The sequence below is a fragment of the Arabidopsis lyrata genome (assembly GCF_000004255.2).
Source record: "Arabidopsis lyrata subsp. lyrata unplaced genomic scaffold ARALYscaffold_7, whole genome shotgun sequence".
Classification (NCBI taxonomy): domain Eukaryota; kingdom Viridiplantae; phylum Streptophyta; class Magnoliopsida; order Brassicales; family Brassicaceae; genus Arabidopsis; species Arabidopsis lyrata.
Window position 1 is genome coordinate 9,708,790 of NW_003302549.1, and position 20,151 is coordinate 9,728,940.

The 20,151-nt window shown below is 33.7% G+C and overlaps 5 protein-coding genes across 9 annotated transcripts; 1 reads left to right on the forward strand and 4 right to left on the reverse strand.

Moving 5' to 3' along the window:
- Window positions 1-6,731: 6,731 nt before the first annotated feature.
- Window positions 6,732-9,394, reverse strand: LOC9303960 (membrane-bound transcription factor site-2 protease homolog). 3 transcript variants are annotated; one of them, XM_021017095.1, is made up of 7 exons: window positions 8,762-9,351; window positions 8,607-8,698; window positions 8,346-8,493; window positions 8,183-8,263; window positions 7,669-8,100; window positions 7,281-7,580; window positions 6,732-7,201 (listed from the first exon to the last, which is right to left on the reverse strand). In XM_021017095.1, exons 1-7 carry the CDS (start codon window positions 9,059-9,061, stop codon window positions 7,025-7,027), a joined length of 1,530 nt encoding a protein of 509 aa, XP_020872754.1. In that variant the 5' UTR covers window positions 9,062-9,351; the 3' UTR covers window positions 6,732-7,024. The 3 variants fall into 3 exon arrangements, with proteins under 3 accessions (XP_020872754.1, XP_020872755.1, XP_020872756.1); XM_021017096.1 differs by lacking the exon at window positions 8,762-9,351 and having other exon boundaries at window positions 8,346-8,515; window positions 8,607-8,755; XM_021017097.1 differs by lacking the exon at window positions 6,732-7,201 and having other exon boundaries at window positions 7,430-7,561; window positions 8,762-9,394.
- Window positions 9,395-9,495: 101 nt separating this feature from the next.
- LOC9306012 (probable serine/threonine-protein kinase mkcB) lies at window positions 9,496-13,345 on the reverse strand. 3 transcript variants are annotated; one of them, XM_002869895.2, is made up of 5 exons: window positions 12,849-13,345; window positions 11,887-12,411; window positions 10,581-10,968; window positions 10,413-10,490; window positions 9,496-9,867 (listed from the first exon to the last, which is right to left on the reverse strand). In XM_002869895.2, exons 1-5 carry the CDS (start codon window positions 12,854-12,856, stop codon window positions 9,811-9,813), a joined length of 1,056 nt encoding a protein of 351 aa, XP_002869941.1. In that variant the 5' UTR covers window positions 12,857-13,345; the 3' UTR covers window positions 9,496-9,810. The 3 variants fall into 3 exon arrangements, with proteins under 3 accessions (XP_002869941.1, XP_020872758.1, XP_020872757.1); XM_021017099.1 differs by having other exon boundaries at window positions 9,496-9,861; window positions 12,849-13,321; XM_021017098.1 differs by having other exon boundaries at window positions 9,496-9,864; window positions 12,849-13,321.
- On the forward strand, window positions 12,891-13,500 carry LOC110226194. Its single transcript, XM_021016927.1, is given in 3 exon segments — window positions 12,891-12,898; window positions 13,121-13,232; window positions 13,234-13,500. Coding segments are annotated over 3 exon segments (387 nt in total).
- A 107-nt stretch (window positions 13,501-13,607) lies between these two features.
- On the reverse strand, window positions 13,608-15,099 carry LOC9306013 (transcription initiation factor TFIID subunit 11). Its single transcript, XM_002869896.2, has 5 exons — window positions 14,915-15,099; window positions 14,502-14,823; window positions 14,316-14,403; window positions 14,131-14,230; window positions 13,608-14,029 (listed from the first exon to the last, which is right to left on the reverse strand). Exons 2-5 carry the CDS (start codon window positions 14,819-14,821, stop codon window positions 13,902-13,904), a joined length of 636 nt encoding a protein of 211 aa, XP_002869942.1. The 5' UTR covers window positions 14,822-14,823; window positions 14,915-15,099; the 3' UTR covers window positions 13,608-13,901.
- Window positions 15,100-15,614: 515 nt separating this feature from the next.
- On the reverse strand, window positions 15,615-19,119 carry LOC9306014 (leucine-rich repeat receptor-like serine/threonine-protein kinase BAM3). Its single transcript, XM_021017530.1, has 2 exons — window positions 16,214-19,119; window positions 15,615-16,088 (listed from the first exon to the last, which is right to left on the reverse strand). The coding sequence occupies exons 1-2, from the start codon at window positions 18,873-18,875 to the stop codon at window positions 15,760-15,762; spliced, it is 2,991 nt and encodes a 996-aa protein (XP_020873189.1). The 5' UTR covers window positions 18,876-19,119; the 3' UTR covers window positions 15,615-15,759.
- Window positions 19,120-20,151: the final 1,032 nt, after the last annotated feature.

Genomic DNA, 20,151 nt, shown 5'->3' on the forward strand with positions numbered 1-20,151 from the left:
CTCCTTATCTCTTTAGTAGCCCTTTCGTTTCACTGTGGCAACGTGTTGTTCACATAGAGTATGAGGAATACTATCATGTTCAAGTCAACCTATATGATTCAACACAAACCAATGTTCTTTAGAGATACTAGCGATCAAAACAATTGATTATGTCAAAACGAGAATGAGAAAGCTTACATTGTCGAAGAGATTAATCTTGCACATGAGAGAGGCCAATTAAAAAATCGAAGCTCAAATTGATATCTAAGAAGATTGAACATTTGAACAACATAATCCCTTTTAGATTTCTATTTAATTTTTGTAAATAGATTAGGAAGTTTTATTTTTTTAAATTAATTTTGAGAGAATATGAGGGTAAAGTTGGATTTTGATTTTTAAAAAACCTATTTGACCAATCTACAAGAAAAGGGGATATATGGACAATTTTTTAAGTAGATATCTTTTTTTTCCAATTTTCCCAAAATTTTATAGCAAATGAGTACTATTTGGTCAAAGGTTAATTTGTTAAGTTTTTTTCAAGTCAAATGTTATATTGTATACTAGATATTAACCCGCGGTACACCGCGGGTCTATAATTTTATTAAATAATAATAAAATTAATTTTTTTTTAAGATGATCTATAGATATATACTATTGTTTTGTTTGATTTAAATGTATGGTACACACGATATTTTATAACTAAAGATTTAAAATTTGAAGTTTTATTTGTTTTGTTAATATTATTTGTTTAGTTTTGTTTAGTGTTTAAGATTGTATAGTTATATTTTGATTGTTAATTATAGGATTTCACTTGTAGTATATCATACTGTATTAATATCGACCCCAAATCCGTCCGACCATATAACTTTGTCCCGTGAAATCTACATCATTTTGTCATTTTCCAATAAAATTCAAATATTTCTAATATTCGAAACTTCATTTAATATCGACCCAAAATTCATAATAGTATTTTGATTGTTATATCTAGGATTTCACCCGTAATATACCGTCCCGATTAATATCTTTTGTAAATATTTATAATGTTTAAATTTCTTATAAATTATTATAAAATTCAACTATTTAATATTTGAAACTTTATAAAATTCCTAATATTATAAATATTTAAAACGTTTTATAAAAATAAACTTTTTTAAATGTTTAAATAATTATAATATTTTACTTTTAATAAAGTTTAAATGTTTATAATAATTTGAAACTATTTAAAAGTTTCAATAAAAAATATTAGAAAACATTAAACATGAAATACATTGGATAAGAAAATAAAATATATATATGATGTGATTGTTAACCATATAAAATATGTAATTGTTGTAAAAGGTTTTAAAAGATTAGAAAAATTACACTTACCAACCAAAACTCGGATCCACAGGTTTTAGTAAAAGTATATATCATAAAAACAATTAAAATACATAACATTAGAATAATGAAAATTAAGAATAAGAACTTTATTTTATTAACAAATTCATTTCCTTTTTACGTTAAAGAAAAAGATTTTAATAGAATGGACTTGTTATGTTAGCCTATAAAAGAAAATCATTTACAAACATTATGAGGAAACATGAAATTATGAAAATGTAAAAAAATACTGGACATTAAAAAAAATTCGTATCTGAAGATAAGAAGAAGGACTAACTAACCTTTTAATGCATACCTTATTTGATAGTTTCTTTGGAGACGGAGTTGATGATGTCCATAATTTCCAAAGATCTTAAAATCGAAAGCTGCAACATAAGAAAAGTAGGTGACAATTAATTTTTTAAAAGAAAACAAACGTGAAATATAAAATGTACTAAGAACATTGTTTAAAAGAAGCCATATAAATCTCTATTACGAAAACGTTTAGTATTGTGGATCAATGGTTGAAAAGATCTTTTTTATATAGATGAATGAAAAGTACTCGAGAAGTTTAGGTTTGATCTAAAAATTAAAACAATTTTGCAAATATTGGAAAATTAAATATTTGATTCCTAATATATTCGATTTTGTATTATCAACTGAATAACGTCTATATGCATGGTGGGATTTATGAATGAGGAAAGCTAATTAAAGATATTTCCATTTGTTTTAGAAAGTTTGTTGAATAATATCTAAACGAAACAAAAAAAATCTTTTAAAGATATTTTATGAGAAATAATATATTCGCCAATTTGGGTTGGGGATCAAGTATATGAAAATCTCGTAAATATTATATGTTATATTTATTACATATACTAATTTTCACATTGTAGTTATTTAAATCAAAGAATTTAATGAGTTAATTATGGAATACAAAATATCTATGTAAATCAAAAAGTTTAAAGAACCAATAGCGCTGGAATTGATTTTTTTGCTATAACGATTACTAAAACATTTAAGTAAATAAAGATATTTCGTTATGATTTTTCAGCATATTCGAATTGTTGATTATTTCGAAATTTAAGGATGTTTAAGAAATCATGATTGATTTCCGATTTCATAAATTTTGATTAGAATTAAAAATAAAAGATTTAGTATTTAGATAAAGAATATACTATAATAAGGATTATTAGTACTCGAATATATTAGGAATATTCGTATTGTTCGTTTATTTAATTCAAAAATTATAATTTGCGGATTTAAATGAAGATCTTCTCGAGATTTTAGGCATATAATCGAGATTTTAGTAACAAACTGTGATCACATTAAATTTTCGAAAGATTTGTGTCGAAATTGTTAGAAACAAATTAGGATAGATAATGTTTGGTTAGTATCTTTTTAATATTTTCAAATCTTTAGAATTAAACTCATTGACATTATATTGTTGAATTTATTTTTTAAAAATGACGTAATATTAAATAAAAAAATAAATAACTAACTATTTTCATTTGATGGTGTAGACAAATTATTATTACTATTTATGTAATTTAATTACAAATAACAAATATTAACTTTTATAACAAAACAAATTATTTTCGTAATAACAATTTTTTCCCAAATCAATCTTTTACAAAATATTTATTTTAATCACATATTCTTTCTATATAGAAATAAATAGTTAAATAATTATGGTTAGAAGTAGTTAAGGTAAATAACAAATATGGTTAGTTTAGATATATTATATATATTTCTAATTTAGGTGTTAATTAAGAATTAATGTCGTTTTTATTACAAACTTTCTTAAATTTCTTATTCTAGATCCGAATAGAGTTAAACCCGGATCCAAAAGACTTTTTTCAAAAATCCCCTGTAAAAATGTATATGTAGATATTATCTTTATAAAAATGGTAGCAACATAAATCATATAAAGTACTTTTTATCATCCATCCTTCTTTTCTACCACCTACAAACCTATCATTACATTGTTTAATTTGGAGCAAACGTATGTAATTTTTTAATTGAGTAGACAGTAGTGCGTGTTACAAATCGACTTGAAAAATAAATTTTATAAAAAAAAATTGAATTACTATTAAGATCTGAATTTTAAAGAAGTTTGTTTTTTTCCTAGATCCATAAAATTTTTCTTATTATTGAAAACATGTACGGATGGCTAAACTACGAAATATAATTTTTTTTTTTTTGAGATTTTTAAAAAGAATCGATCTCTAGCCTAGATTCATAGAAAGATTTCACATACCAAACGAGAGTCACTAACCCACCCTAGTTTAAACTAAAAGAATTTGCAACAGGAAAAACTTGATCGCTCGAAAAATCTTTGTCGAAGTCTGCAAATGTTCTTTTAGAACTAAAATAAAGACGTCGACGTTTTGAAAACCATCTTTATTACATTGTAAAGATTTTCTGCCTCCGACGCTTTGATATTTGAGGATCCTTGCCCATCCATATTAATTTTTAATACATTGTTTTCTACATATTATTGTTTATTAAAAATAATGTTATTCGAAAGTTACTCTTTCACAAAGTATTTTTCTTTTTACCAACATTGATCACTAAATTTGTTTTAACAAGATCGAACTGGTTAAATTTGACATACATAATGGCTTTTTAATTTCTTTATTCGTTTTATTCTTTAATAATACTTTAGATGGTCAAAAACTCTCGTGGTAAAGTTTTACGAGTCAAAATGATTATATTGTATTAGCTAGTTTCCGTGGTAGAAAAATGGATAGTATAATATCTAAAGTTTTACGAGTCAAAATGATTATATTGTATTAGCTAAACTTTGTTTCAAAAAGGATACCGGACTTTTTAGGTTGAAAATGAAAACAAATAAAGTGAAAGGCAAAGCTTTTTAATACGTATTAAATTTCATGAGTCACAGAGAAGTCTTCTCAGTGTAATTGTCAAGAATCGAAATGGTAAAGTTCCCGAATCTATTGGCTCTTTGTCGCTTAGCTTTAACCCAATTACACCGACACGGTTGTAAATCTTCTGACGTATGTTACGAGGCTTCGTGTGTTTTGAATATTTGCAAATCTTTCATCGTTTACCATCAATATATTTCAAACCTTGCATGGTGAAACCGTCCAAGAAGACTTTGTTCAACGACTGATTCGTTATTTTATGGAAAAAACATAAAATAGAATTGACTCCCAATTCATTATCTTTTACAAATATATATATATACACATATATATATATAAATGAGTTTATAATTACTAACATATCTTATTTTAAAAACTTCACCCAAATTAGTTTTTTGTTGGCTAAAGTTTTAAATTTACAATTCATATCATACTTGCACATTTTCCTAACGAAATAAGCATAAGAAAATCTGTTTTCCTAGGTCTCTGTATAAAGTAGAAAGACTTGAAACAAAGACGAAGAAAACATTTGCAAGGCGTAATATATGTCTTGATCATGGGTCGAATCATGGCACGGTGAGGAAGCAACCAAGCGACCGAGCCATATCCCCACATGTCTTCTCTTAACTCTTTAAGTTAATTTGTTTTATGATAATTTATTTTTGTGTACGTGTGAAGTGCTTTATAATTTGACCACTGTAACCAAATTATGAAAACGAACGTTGCTTTCATTTCATAAGTTTTGTTTCTAATAACGTGCAAAGGAGATTTTAATCACAAAACAAAAGGATTAAAGGCGAATTAACGAATGACACGGTGCGTTAAGAATACCACATGACTTGGGCTAAGAAGCAAGCCCAACGTAGCCGACCTTTGTTTCCTCGTTGGTCCACATGCACGCGTTTTCATATTTTATCACTTTGGTGTTTTGTTTACTTGTCAATTAATTTGGTCTATCTACTGTGAAAATATTAAGTACATACATATAATATAAACATGTGTTACGTTTTTTACCAAAAAAAAAAAAAAAAAAACACATGTTACGTTATCTATAAATCTTTTTGTTAGTATTTAACCAAATAGTATAATCTTTTTTGTTTGTCATCAAATCATATAACCACCATAAAGTAAACCTTGAACAAAATTGCACATAATTATTTTTAACCTTATGTATCAACATAAAAATTGAACCGTTGAGAATAGTATGTTGGATTCATACCGTGAGACGTAAAATAGTGTACCAAACGTAATATCTTACTCGACTTTGTTTTCAATACTACATCATTCTTTTGGGATTATTGTAATACTTTCTTTTTTTGACATCTATCATATATAATTTTTGTATAGTTTTTTAACGAAGGAGAAAAATAAGAAATGTTAGGACTAATAAGAAGATGAATAATCGTAAAAAAATGGACCGTGGATTGAGAATCTTATCTATTGCTCTTTAGATCCCCTTTGGTCCACCTTTAAGGTTTTGGTTGGTGTTTCATAACTCGGACTATTCTAATCACAGTCTTTGTTTACAAAAACTTTCTTAATTGAAAACTAAAAGTACAATGAAAAAAAAGATATTAAAATATCATCACCCGTGGGTTGTTTACCATCATTAAAATGAACTTTTAACATATCAAATCTAAAATCTGCTAAAGAATATGTGTGTGATCTAATGATATCGAAATCAAATATCAAATAAAAAGTAGGACAACACTCGATTATTATATTAGAACATTGCATCCAACTAGTGTATTAAACATTTCTATGAAAGAAAAATATCTTTGAGTGTACGATTCTGTTTGGGCCAATTGCTCTTTAGACCTTAAATCTCCATTAAATTCGACACTTTAAAGTAGGTCTGAGCAAATAAACCGAACCGAATGTACCGAACCGAAACCGAAACAAAAAAAACCGAACCGAACCGAACCGAAAATTTGAAAATAACCGAATAGATACTAAATTCTATAACCGAAATAACCGTAACCGAATCGGTACCGAACCGAAATATTTTGGATAACCGAAATACCCGAAATACAATTATATTTTCAAAATAATTAGTTATATATAGACCAAATAATCAAAAATACTTGAAAAATATATAAAAATAGTAAAAAATATTCAAAAATAACCGAAATATATCCAAAAATATCCAAAAATACTCAAAAATAACCGAAATATCCGAAACTATCCTAAGCAAAATAACCGAATGGATACTAAATTTTATAACCGAAAGAACCGAAACCGAACCGAAATTTCAAAATATCCGAATGGATACTAAATTTTGAAACCGAAAAAACCAAAACCGAATGGACCCAACCGATAACCGAACGGTTAACCGAAAGCCCAGGCCTACTTTAAAGTGAAATTGTGAAGAGGGCCTAAATAAAGAATATTACTAGATTTCATAAACTTGGGCCCAATTGATAACGATTAGTTTCGGTCCATAGTAAAATCTATTTGTTATTGAGGGTTCAATTTTAAGTTCCAACTAAAATTTGGTACAATGTCCGTGTATAAACAAACCGAAATGAGCACATGTATAAACAAAAAAGATCAAAAGTGAGAGATTCATCATAAAATTGTGAACCATCAAATCATCAAAAGGAGGTGTGGATCCACAGTATGGAACTAATTTAGATACTATACAACTATATCTACAGTGAGATCAAACATGAACAATCCCAACACGATCCTAAGTTTCCATGATTCCTGTTTGGTTACTGTAACCCGCTGAGTGTAGTTGTATCAACTCCAGGATCAAGGCACTCCCCTCTAACTGTGGGACAATCATGTTGTACCTCGGGCATTTACCATCGGTGGCTCAGAGGTAAACCGACGAGGAAGATTCTGAAGAAGGCGAGGAAAGAGAGGAGGCTGCCTCCAACAAGACATACTTGAAGAGCTTTTTTCTTCTTTCTTGGGCTTAACCAAGTAAAAGACTGGAGACTGGACTCTAAAATTGATTCACCATCAAGGTAATACACCTAGCAAAAAAATGCTATCCAGATCAAGCAAAGATGATATTTACATGAGATTTGGTGTCGGATTGGATGTAAAACTTACCGGTAAGCTGTTCAGAAGAACTAGCGCAAGAGAGACATGGAATGTGCAGGTCAAGCTTCTTTCTAGAATATCCGGGAAGGACTTTCCGAAGAAGTTAAATAGCCAACGAGGTTGGTATGCGGTTAAATGAACTGAATGTGACATGGCAATCAAATCACCAACAAAAACAAACGTGCCAAGACAATTTGAGGTATTAAAATCGAGACCAAGTCTAGAACAATTCTGTGATGAGTTTTTTTTATAGGTGATCTCTGTCCATGATACGCCTGGAGATTGCATTGCTTGTAAACACGACTCACCCTGAAACATTAAATCATCAAATTCATAGAAAATAAAGTAACGCAATGATATAATCAATGTCTTGAGGGTATTCTCAAGCAATATTCACCTGTGGACATACGCAGTCACTTTTGCTATCGGTGTCTGATGTTGTCACCCATCCATCACCACATTTGCTAAGCTTGACGATATCCTTTGCATCCAAACAAACAGAAACCTCTCTCAGGGCTGCATTTGAGCATGGCATTGTTCGAAATGCAGTGAGATCACCGGGACAAACAAATTGGTTCTCAACCATATTTCCTTTCAACCCTTCTTCAATCAGAGAGATAGGGACACAGTAACCCTTCCCGTGATGAAATCTCCTTGAACCTCCAAGATACAAGGAAGCATTTGATTTTTCACTGTTTTCCTTATCCAAAATCGCTGCCAGTTCAAGCCATTCACTAGGTTTATGGACTTGTATGCCATCCAACGACACAATAACATCTCCAGGAGACAAGTAACCAAACAATGGCGACATAGAAGGCACATCCACAACCTATAGAATAAACTAAAGGCTTGAGAGTTTTTACAGAGTACTATTAAGGTTAACATACACTCAAAAGGCACAACAAACATACCGTGAGGCTTTCACCGTGTTTGTAGAACGGAGAAAACATAACAGGCAATAAAAACAACGCGAACACGCAGAGTGCACATAACTGCATAAAGAATCTCAAATCAAGAACTCTTCATATACAAAGACAAACAGAAAATTTTGAAAGAGAGGAACCAAGTACCAACCACAGCATTATGCCAAATACCGGCAGAGTAAATACGAAGAGCATTAAAGCTTGGAAGTGATTGCAAGACATCATTATCAAAAGCTACGAGACCTCCCGGAAATATAGCTGCAATGAAAACGGCAATGTATTCCATCTGTATTCCTTCACTGCCGCTCAATCAGAAGAAGCCTAAGAATTTTATAATCTGAGACTAAAGCTTCAAAAGGAACCCAATTTGGTTCACTCGAAATTTAACAAAAAGGAATTTTGAAGAACTGACCTAGCAGCAGCAAGAGCATGACCAAGTTCATGAACTGAAACAGTAATGACAGTGGAAACTAACACATAGGCAATGCCGGATAATGATACACGCTGCAAAATCCAAAGTAATTAGCTTTATTTCGAATTTGATAAGATGAGATTTTTTCTGTTTACCGTGGAAGGAGAGAATCCAAATACGGCGGAAGAGAGACGATTGGAGAATAATGGGTTTGGATGAAACTGAAGGAGCAGGAAGACGGTGACGAGGATTAGAGAAGCGACGCCGAATCCGAGTCCGATTGAGAACCAGACTTTCATCACTCCGGAGAATCGTCGTCCGAGACGGAAGATGGGTTCGTTCAAATTCGAGATTTTGAAATCGCAGTAGCAGCATGAGGCTTCGCTTTCAATGTTATCGCCGCCGGCGAGGTGATCTCTTCGGAATCTTCTCACTCGCCGTCCGGAAATTTCCATCGGTTGGTTCAGGTTTTGATTCTTTCTTACAAGATTATGGTTTAAATTAGAGCCGACCCTCTCCGGTTTAAATCAGACCGGATCGGTCCGGCTATTGACTGACATAAACAGCATAAAAAAGAGCCATTTTTTTTTTACAGTAGAACAAAGAGAACCATTAAACCATGTAAATGAAGCAAATTTGAGCTAGAACCGGAATAGTGCGATGCCTTCACATAAAAGAAGTCAAGATCAATGAGGTTCGAAGTTCGAATCGGATTCATACTTTTTACGCAAAGAACCTTTGACGTCATCAGAGAAATATTTCATTAAATTGATCAATGTTCTTTTTTTTTTTTGTTAAAAAATTGATTAATGGTCTTTTTGGATTTATAATCTTGGTTCATCTGAATTTATTTACGTTTTAAGCAATAAAGAGTCTCCAAAGAGAGAAAGAAAAAGAAGTTATTTCTCTTTTTTTCCTTAATTAAAAGGGGAATTATGATTAATGAAGAAGGGAAGGGATCTTCACCTTTTTTTTTTGTACACGAAACAAAAGAAAAAGAATTTAGGAACCCCCCAAAAAAAAACCAAAGAAGGAAAAATAAGAGTAAATATTAAAATAAAAATAGAGAGTAATTTCTCGATCTGCTGGTTCTTTGTCGGCCTATTTCGCACGCTCTTCACAAGCAAGCCACACGAGCGTCTTCATTTTTTTTTCTCAAAAGAGAAATCGAAAACCATACCCAAAAAAAAAAAGAAGCAAAAATTTACTCAGAGTCGGTGTCCAAATTCTCCATGCCTTTCAATCCTCTCCGTTTCTGCTGCTGCATATAATTCAATATAATCAGTTTTCATTCTTATTAATTATACAAATCATTAAATCCATTAATCAAAACTCAGTTGAAAAAACAAGACTAAAATCCAGGTTTGGACTGTATAAAACAGTATATTCAACTGATCACATAAACAATCAAAAGATCAAATAATTGTCACAATTTTGTTAAAAACACCATTTGGGTTTATTTTATGTCAAATAGTACAACTTTGCAAACAATTTTAAAATAGTAACAGTACATTATTCTCCATTAGGTGGAATAGTAGGTCCCATGTCTTGTCCATTTTGTGAATTCCATTAAAATACATATTTCTATGTTATTAATAATATTAAGGTCCACCCAATTTTGTCTACAACGCACCACCTTCTCTTCCACATATTTTCACATAAAATATTATGTAAATTATATATAGATTCATTTTATAAACACATATAATCTTACTTATTTAAGAAGAGTCTTTTTATCTCTTTTGTCATCATCACACAACTATGAACTAAGAAAATCTAAAGAAAGGGTTTAGTAAAGATAATTACCTTCTTCACATTTTTCTTCTCCCTAACTTCATAACGGTTCTTGGTCAAATCAGATAACCACATCCCTGGAAAACAAAACTGTCCAAAAACACACATATTTTCATTTATGATTTTTTTTTAACTGTGAGATAAAAATGAAATACTTTTTAATTAACTAAATGAATTTACCTGGAGGGCTTTATCAATGTTCTTAGCTCGTTTCCTGGGTCTATGAGGAAGCTTAGTTCCTTTCATAACCAAGAAATCTTCTTCCTTCTCCTTCCTAGACAAAGCAATGTAGATCCTTGGCCACTCTTGCGTTGCTTTCTCTCTTTCTCCATTTATCTCCACTTCTGGATGACCCTGAGCCGTTGATTCTGATCTGTTCACTCTTTGGTGTTGTTGTTGATGATGATGATGATCAAACCCGTTTTGTCTGTGATCTCTAACGCTTGATCTCTTCTCGATTTGGTCTGGAGACGGTGGAGATCGCTTTGAGCCACCCGATCTGGATATCATACGGCCGTTGATGTTGTTCCTTGATGGTGATCCGTTTGCTGATCGATCTTCTAGATTCCTGGGCATGATTGATGATTATGATGATGATGAGGAACAGCTTAATAAATCCACAGGTGATTTTTGGTATAATAAAGTTATAAACTTTGAGAGAGTTTAATGAGATTACGAAATGAAGAAAGATTTGTTTTTTTTTCTCCTTGTGTTAAAAAATAAGGAAGAAATTTAGAAAGGGAAACTAGTTGTACCCATTTACATATTTAAGAATCAGAATCAAAACGCAGACACACACACACACCAAAAAATAAAACTAAAGAGAGGGACCAAAACAGAAAATAAGAAGAAATATTGTGATTTCAAAACGAGTAGCCCAGATTTGAAGATTGGGTCAAAGAAAGGCAAAGAAAATTACGAGATCTTATATTTAACAAAAAAAAAACACAACAAGATTTTAGATTGAGAAAAATCGTTTATATTTTCACCCCAAAAGCTAAACAACAAGTGAAAAACCTAAGAAACAGAGCACTTGAGGAAAGGCAAAAGACACAACTCTCTGCTTCTTAGTGCTTCCAAGGGTATTATTGTCATTTCCCAAAAAGGAATTTTAGATCACCAAACTTTCGTTAAAAGCTTTAACAGAAGATGAACCAAAACGTTAGATCTCAAAAATGAAAACCAGAAAACGCAAAAAAATAATGAAAAGTATAATTGAATAAATCAAACCCGAAAAATTAAAAATAGCTTTATAAAAAAAAAATAAAAAACCAGTGAACAGTATTTATTATAAACATGGATGCACAAAAAGAGAAATATATGGAAGCTAATGAAGTCACGATCATAGAGATTAATTTACAGTAACAAAATCTAAACGATTAAAGGTAAAAAAAAGACAAATCAAACTCAATTTCTAACATTTGAGGTAAATAAATATATTAAAATATGGAAATTTTATTATATGGAAGAAGATTTGAGGCTAAACCTGGAAGGGAAGAAAGATTCCTTGCCGATAACGAAACCGTTTCTAGGGTTTGTACTCCGGCCAGAGAAAATCGGCGGAGCTGGTGGTGGTGGTGGCATGGAAGGATTCATCGATCTTCTTTGGAGCTTACTCGATTGAATCTTACCTTGACCTGAAGAAGACGAAGAATCATCGGCGGTGGTTGTGGTGGTGGTGGATCGGATCTCAGCTCTAGAGGCTCTCGATCGCTTACGTTGTCCCCACTGTAACAGTACATCTCCGCCGCGACGGCTAGGACTAGGATCTTGTTGTTGTTGTTGTTGAGTGGATCTGAATCGGAATCCTTTGGGGACTCCGTCTAAAGAGGAGGTGTTGGTGGTGGTTGTGCATGATCCGCCGTTAAATCCTCTTCCGGCGATGGAGGTTGTGGTAATAACGGTGGTGGTGGTGGTGTCTTCGTTTGTTGCTCTTGAAGGTGATGGTCGCAAGTATGGCTTCTTACCTCCATTTGTAAGAGGAAGACAATCTGGGCTTACTCTCTGATACCTAATCAAAAAAAAAAAACAAAAAAATCAGATCAAATTCGTGAAGGAAGATTTAACTGTGAAAATTTTGCAAAATGCGTCTGTGTTTTATGCGAGTTTTTAGAGTAAATCTTCTCAAATTTCTTCTGAGTTTGACAGAGAAGCCGATAAAATTCTCTGAACAATTTAGTTATTGGATCAAATTGAGATTAGTTTAAAACTGCTGTATCCAAAGAAAGCGAAATCCAGAGGAGATCAAAGGTTTTTGACATTAGAGTCAATATCAAGTTTGATTCAAATCAAACTCAGATCCATCGAAACAAATTATAAATCCAGAAAACAAAAGAGAAGAAGAAAACCGAATCAGTGGAAAATTGAAAAACAGAGAGAAAGATGGAAAAAACTTAAGAGAGAAGAAGAACGAAAAAGAAGAAGAAGAAGAAGAAGAAGAAGAGAAACCTCATCATTATACCCAAGTGAAAACCCGATTCGAATTATGTAATGGTTACGTTTCCGATTCCGATCTGTGATTGCTTTTTTTTTTTTTACAGAAATCTATGATTCGTTCAAATTCTTCTCCACACCCAATTTCAATTCCGATTAAACGAGGATAAACGAAACACAGCTTCTTCGTGATTCTAACTTTCTCGTACCGATCACCAAGCGAATCAGAAGGATTATAAAGAAGAAAGAGAATGAAAAAAAATAGAGAGGAAAATATTTGTGTAGAGAGGAGAAGAAGAGAAGAAACGGAGGCGCTCTGCGTTAAACAGTGAGGAGGAGGAAGAAGAAGAAGAAGGAAGGCGGAAGGGAAGGAGAAAGATAGTGGGTGCGTTATTGTGTGCAAAACTTCTTTTATTCTTTTTATTTTTCCAATCCAGTCCTTTTAGTTTCTGTAGACTTTCAATTCGCAACCACTTAAGTTTTCTTCTATTCACATAATAGTTCGTTTCGAGACCGGCCCATTATAAGGCCCACTAGATCCTCTTTCGCCGGAACTTGTGTGATTCAAAACGTCTCCGTACCAATTTTGACACTAGACCCAATTCTGATTGCGACGGTTTACAATACAATCACCACGAAGATTCGACCAAAACCGAACCAAAACTGAAACCAGTTTTAGTTAACCAGATTACAAATGATTTTATTTGATTTCAATTTCTATTAAACCGGAAATTAAACAGAATCCAACCAGTAAAGCGGATTGGCTAAGGGGTCTGTATCCAAATTGATTGATCTTGTATTGAAAAACTGGGAATCGTAAACCAAACAAAAACCAAACCGTAAGAGACTGATCGCCAGTTCTAGACAAAAGGGTCTGTATCCAAAGATTGATTTACTACAAAAGTTCAGAATATCAAAGAACAATATAATCCACCAGAGAAGTCTCCTTTATGATGGGACTGATAGCTAAATCTCGCCAGCTTAAACCTGTAGACCCTTATCCGTGCGCAGCATTGGTAAATTCCGAGTCTTAGGCTGATATAAGTTCTCTTTAGGCTCTTGTCCTGACTAGCGGAAAAGCCGTGGAACTGACCTTTTAGGCACTTTTCCTTCGAGCTTTAGTCTCCGATATGACTCCCTGATATGACAAGGTCTGATAGGTCCTGATTCTTTCCTTTCCGCCATAACAACTCGAGCTACATACAGACAATGTATTCAGATCCAGCAAGTGAGTTAAATTACAGAGTCTCTGTTGCAACATAAACAAATTCATTGTAAATTTTTCACACTGGCTTACCTGTTTCCACAAGTTCCCCAACAAACATCTTAGCAATACCACACACAACAATAATCATTGGCATACCAATCTTCTGACTCCCAGTGACACCTATCAGTAACTGCATCAACAGAAAGCTAAATGGTTCATATTTTGAATGAAACAAAATAAAGAATGTTCATAGCCACAGATCATATAATATATACCTTCTTCATTTGTGGTCTTTGAAGTGCAGATCTCCTAAAAGATTCATATCTACTCATCTGATCCTCAGTGAATTGTGACAAAATGGTTCTGAAGAATTCGAGTCGACAAACAATCAATCATGCTAAGCTTAAAAGGCATAATCAAATCAAGAAACCAGAAGAATATTCAAAATCTAAAAGACTCACTGCATTTTGGCCATTTTAGCAGGATCAGAACTAGTTGGATATTTAGTGAGCTCAACTTCCATGTTCTCTTCCTCTTCTTCATCATCTTCATCTTTGTTCTTAGCTTCAGTAACAACAACTGAGGTTTTAGCCTTCTTCATCGGACGGCGAACATCCACAGGTCTCTCATCTTCTTCTTGAGTCTGGTCAATTTCAATTCGTCCCTCTTCACTACCATCACCTCCTCCTGCTCCTCCGCCGCCGCCAACGGGTGATTCCGGTGGCGATTCCTCTTGTTCCTCCTCAATTGCTGCCTCAAACGGATCCTTTGAATGCTTCATCCCTGATAAAAACATAAAACGAAAAAAATCACATAAATGGGATCTCAAATTAGGGTTTCGAACGCAGCAAATTGCGACGGATCATTGACGAACCTTGAAGGAGAAAACTCAGAACCAATTTCAGGAGACGCGAATCTCTAGACCGTTGTTAACAACAACTGGGAGCTCCAAAATTTTCCAGGCGGAGAGGAGAATTCATCGACTGTATTCAATTTCAAGCTTTCTATAGGAGGTTAGAAGTCGGTTTAATCCAATCAATTCGTAGAAGCCGGTTTTTGTTAAACCAACCCATAATGTTTCGATCGTACCACAACATTGGGCTGGGCTCAGTTCAAAAACAACTGAAGATAAGAATAAAACGTAGCAATGTAGCATCAATATCGGATTTTTTGCATATAATGTTGGGATAACGATTTAGTACATATATGGATTTTTTTTAGCATAAAATGTAGACGAATTTTCCTAAATCGAGCTAAAAAAAACAAAAATATCAATGATAGAGAATATATGGATTGAATACAAAAAAAAACTCAAATTCTAAATTTTATGATTTAAAATATGTTTTGATGAGGGATTTATTCTCCTACATATTGTGTAATTACAAAAAAAATACGCAAATGTTTGAGTGATTTCGACTTTTTTTTCTATTGTCATCTTCTTTTTTTCTTCCAAATGAATCAAAGAACAGTTATCATTCTTTTAAATTTTTAATCTTTCATGTAATTCATAATTTTCTATCAAATGTTATATCCGTAAGTTATCCTTGACATGATATTTTATGATACGAAAGATGTAATCCTAACCCCATTTTTTCCTCCTCAATTTTTATATAAACTCATATCACCAAACCTTCATTACAATTCTAAAAAAAAAACTCTATGAAACACATAAAACAGAAAAATATATATTTAATTTTTATATATATAACATCACTGCATTTAGAAAGTATTAGGCTGTTTAGCCTGAGAAATCATCTGGACAACCTCTCTCATGGTCGGTCTCTCAACACTATGTTCTTGAACACATAGCATTGCCACAAAGAACAGTTCCATAGCTTCTTCTAATGGAATATTGCTCAATCTCTGGTCAATAATCTTCACCACACCTTGTCTGTTACAGTTGGTCTGAATTTTTGACCATTGTACAATGTCTATCCCTTCTTCTCCAAAGTTATCTACTGGTTTTCGACCCGTAATCAGCTCCAATAACACTACTCCGAAGCTGTACACATCGCTCTTCTCGTCTATTCTCAGTGTATATGCATATTCTATATTCAAGAAGACAGATAAAATGGGTTTAGATCAGTCAAGAGTTTTAGTTAGAAGTGAATATTTGACTTAATTAAGTGTTACGTGTGATACAAGAAAGGAGTATTAGGAATCAGTCATGTACCTGGAGCGATGTAGCCATATGAGCCTGCGATCGAGGACATACACTCTGAAGCTCCGTTGTCTTGCATCATAAACTTAGCTAGCCCAAAATCAGCGACATGAGCTTCAAATTCAGGACCCAACAAGATGTTGTTTGACTTAACATCGCGGTGAATTATAAGTGGTGAGCAATCGTGGTGAAGATAACACAACCCCTTAGCCGCTTCCAACGCTATTTGCAACCGCGTTTCCCATTTCAAGAACACTCCAGCTTTTCCGTGCAAGACTTCTCCGAGGCTACCATTAGGCATATACTCGTAAACAAGGAGATTCACGTCTTTGTTGGAACAAAAAGCGAGCAATCTCACTATGTTTCTGTGTCTGATTCTACCTAATGTCTGTATCTCTGCGGCCAAACCGTTGTCGTGAGATGATCCTTTGGTTATGGTTAAGAGCTTCTTGACTGCAACTTCTTCTCCGTTTGGCATTACGCCTTTGTAGACAATCCCTGCACCACCTTTACCAATCACATGGTTCTCTTTAACACATTCTAATATGTGTTCACTTCTGAATCCGAGCTTCTGAAACCCTGTAAGCTTCCATAAATTCGGGTTGTTCCTTCTCATTCTCCGATTCTTGACCACAGCTAAAACGACGAAAACCAAGAAAAACCCTAGTAGGCCTAACCCGAAGAACAGCTTGAATTTTGCAAAGATTTCGCCATGGGATTTTGTGTTGTTCTGGTTAAGTAGCTGAGATTGAGATTGGTTTTGGGAACCGTTGCAAGGGTTTGAAGAAAATCCACAGAGAAAAGGGTTTCCAAGGAATGACGTGTTGTTGAAGTAAGAGAATTGCCCTGAAGTTGGTACTGAACCGGAGAAGTTGTTGTGTGAGAAATCTGCTGATGTTAAGCTCTTCATGTATCCGAGTTCGTTGGGAAGGCTTTGGTTTAATAAATTCCAAGAAACATTCAGATAGTTTAGAATCCGAATCTGCGAAATCTGAACCGGAATCTGACCGGCGATCTGGTTATGACTCAAATCTAAGTATGTGAGTGACAGACAATCACCAAACTCAGGAGGAAACTTGCCTGAGAAGTTGTTTCTGCTCATGTCAATCTTGAGAAGACTCTTCAAAGTTCCGATTTCACCGGGGATCTGTCCCGATAACCGGTTCCCGCCAAGGAAAAGAATCTGAAGGCTTCTGAGGTTTCTGATTGAACCAGGAATAGGTCCGGATAACCGGTTGTTGGACAAATTGATCTGAGTAAGGCTCGAAAACCGCGCATTTCCCGCCTCTTCTTCGGGGATTTCTCCAGTCAAGAAGTTGTTTTGAAGCTCAAGAAGCTCAAGATTCGGCAAATAAATCAAACCCTTTGGCAATCTACTTGTCAGAAAGTTCTGTCCAAGACGGAATCTCCATAGCGGCTCACATTCGCCAAGATCTTCAGGGAGAGGACCAAACAAGAAGTTGTTGAATAGAATGAGAATCTTCAGTCTTCTTCCGAAACAAAGCGACTCAGGGATCAAACCTGTGAGCTTATTGGTAGACAAATCGATCTCGATCAACTTCCCGTTTGTTCCGAGTTTCGGAGGAATCGTTCCAGTGAAATTGTTGTGCCAAAGCTTGAGGATTTGCAGATCAGGAAGCTGAGATACGAACTCAGGGATCCCGCCGTGTAATCTGTTGAGAAAGAGATTAAACAACTGAAGCCTTTGAAGACCAGATAGCTCCAGAGGAATCTCTCCTTCAAGAAAGTTGTTGGAGAGATCAAGAGTCTTGAGGCTTGTCATGTTCCCTAACTCTCGAGGAACAGAGCCTGTAAGCTCATTGGTCTGAAGAAAGAGAACCTCCAAGTTCTTGAGATTCCCCAATTCTGCAGGAATTGATCCTTTCAAGCTGCAATTAGCCAAATCCAAATGAACAAGATTGATCAATCTCCCGAAATCTGCAGGTATCCCGCCTCGGTAATCGTTGAAGTGACCTAAGTAAAGCTGTACCAAAGTTGTGATGTTCCCTAGCTCGTTAGGGATTCTCCCACGGAGATCATTACCAGATAAAGAAAGAAACTTGAGACACAAGAAACTTCCATAGCTTCTAGGGATCTCACCGTCGAAGTAGTTTCCTCCAAGATCTAAGTGCTCGAGACGAGTGAGTGTTGTCAGACTGGGAGGAAGTGATCCGTTGAAGCTGTTGTCGTAAGCGTCAAGAGTCACAAGCTGCGTCATTTGACTGAGTCCACGTGACTCAAGCTCTCCTTCAAAAACATTGCTAGAGATGTTTAACACTTCGAGGCTAGAGAGCTCATAGATCTCTTTAGGAAGCTGACCGGAGAAACTGTTTGAAGAAACGTCAAGAAAAACGAGAGACGGCGAAAGACGGGAGATTTCCGGCGAGAGAGTCCCGGAGATGTTGAGATTAGAGATGTCTAGACGAGTAATGGACTGATTCAAGTTGTCACAAGAAACACCAGTCCAAGAACAAAGAGAATTGAAATTTGGAATGTTCCATGAATCAAGAGAAGGATCATAGGAATCAAAGCTTTGCTTTAGAGAGATAAGGACTTTTGCTTGTCTAATTAGTGAGAGATTAAGAGGTGAGATCAAAGAAGAGCATAAGAGAGGAGAGAAAAACAGAGAGATCGAAGACAAGATTAGGAAGAAAGTGAAGATCTTGTCTGCCATTGTAACATCAGAAAAATAAAAATAAAAATTTGTCCGACACGAATCTTGAAGTTCAGAGTAGTGAAAGAGAAGAAGGGTCTTCGCAGAAATCCCAAAATTTTAGAGAAATGGATCGAAGAAGATCATCATCATTAGACATCATCATGCTTTAATGTTTTGGGGGCTCACTATGTTCTCGAGTTGCTCTGCTTATAGTGAGTGGCTTAATAAGTGAAGAGGATAATCATTATTTCATGCCTCAGTTTTTTTTTTTTTTTTTTTTTTTTGAATAAACTGTTTTGTGAAAATCATAATTAAAATTTTGAAAGAAAAGTGAAAAAGAAGTTGCAGTATCCAATGCATTCTTCGTCTTTTGGATTGAGCTTTAGTTTTTTTTTGGATGGTCTTTTGCTTTTCTCAAAGCAAAAGCAATATATATACTTTCACAAAAGATGAGAACACCACATCATCGCTTTTTCTTTAATGGAGAAAACTATAAATATTAAAGATTAGTGCCTCTTACCTTTTTTACCTTCTCTTTATCTTTTGATTTGATTTCCTGTTTCTTTTTTAATTTCTTTCGTTTTTTTTTTTCTTTTGTGTCTCCCAATTATTAGGATAATTTGAATTTGGTTTCATAAATATAAAAATGTTCACAATCACATATTCACATAGTCCACTAGATTTTCAAGTTCTTTTTTTGCTAATCCACAAAGTTAGACTTAAAACATAACTCTCATTGACCAATATGTATATATATAAACAGTTTACAAAAGAAAAATCGCAGTTCTATTTTTTTTAAAAAGGAGTTAAACAACATGTTTGGTATAGTTCATATATATTAACGGTTTAATTGGCGTAATAATCAATTTCAAAACCTTAACAAATTATCCCACAGAAAAAGATATTTGGTAAAGTTCATATTAACAGTTTAATCTTCAAATGAAGATGCGAGAGACTCCATCTTTAACAATTAACATTTATTAGTTCCAAAAAACACGGTCCTGTCACCCGCATGGTAAAATCTCATCCCTGTACGTACTCTTTCAAAAACGATTGATAAATGATACTTTTGAGTACTTCTTACCAAATTACCGGTTCCAGCAATAATATGTGTTGGGAAACATCAAATAAACACTTATGGATGACTCGATTCGCTGAATTAATAAAAGCAGATGTTAAAAAAAAAAAAGGAAAAATATTATATTAATTTTTTCCATTTGATCATTAAAAAAATCATCCCTAAGTTACAATACCAAATTAAAAACATGATTTTAAAAATTATTAAAAATAAGAA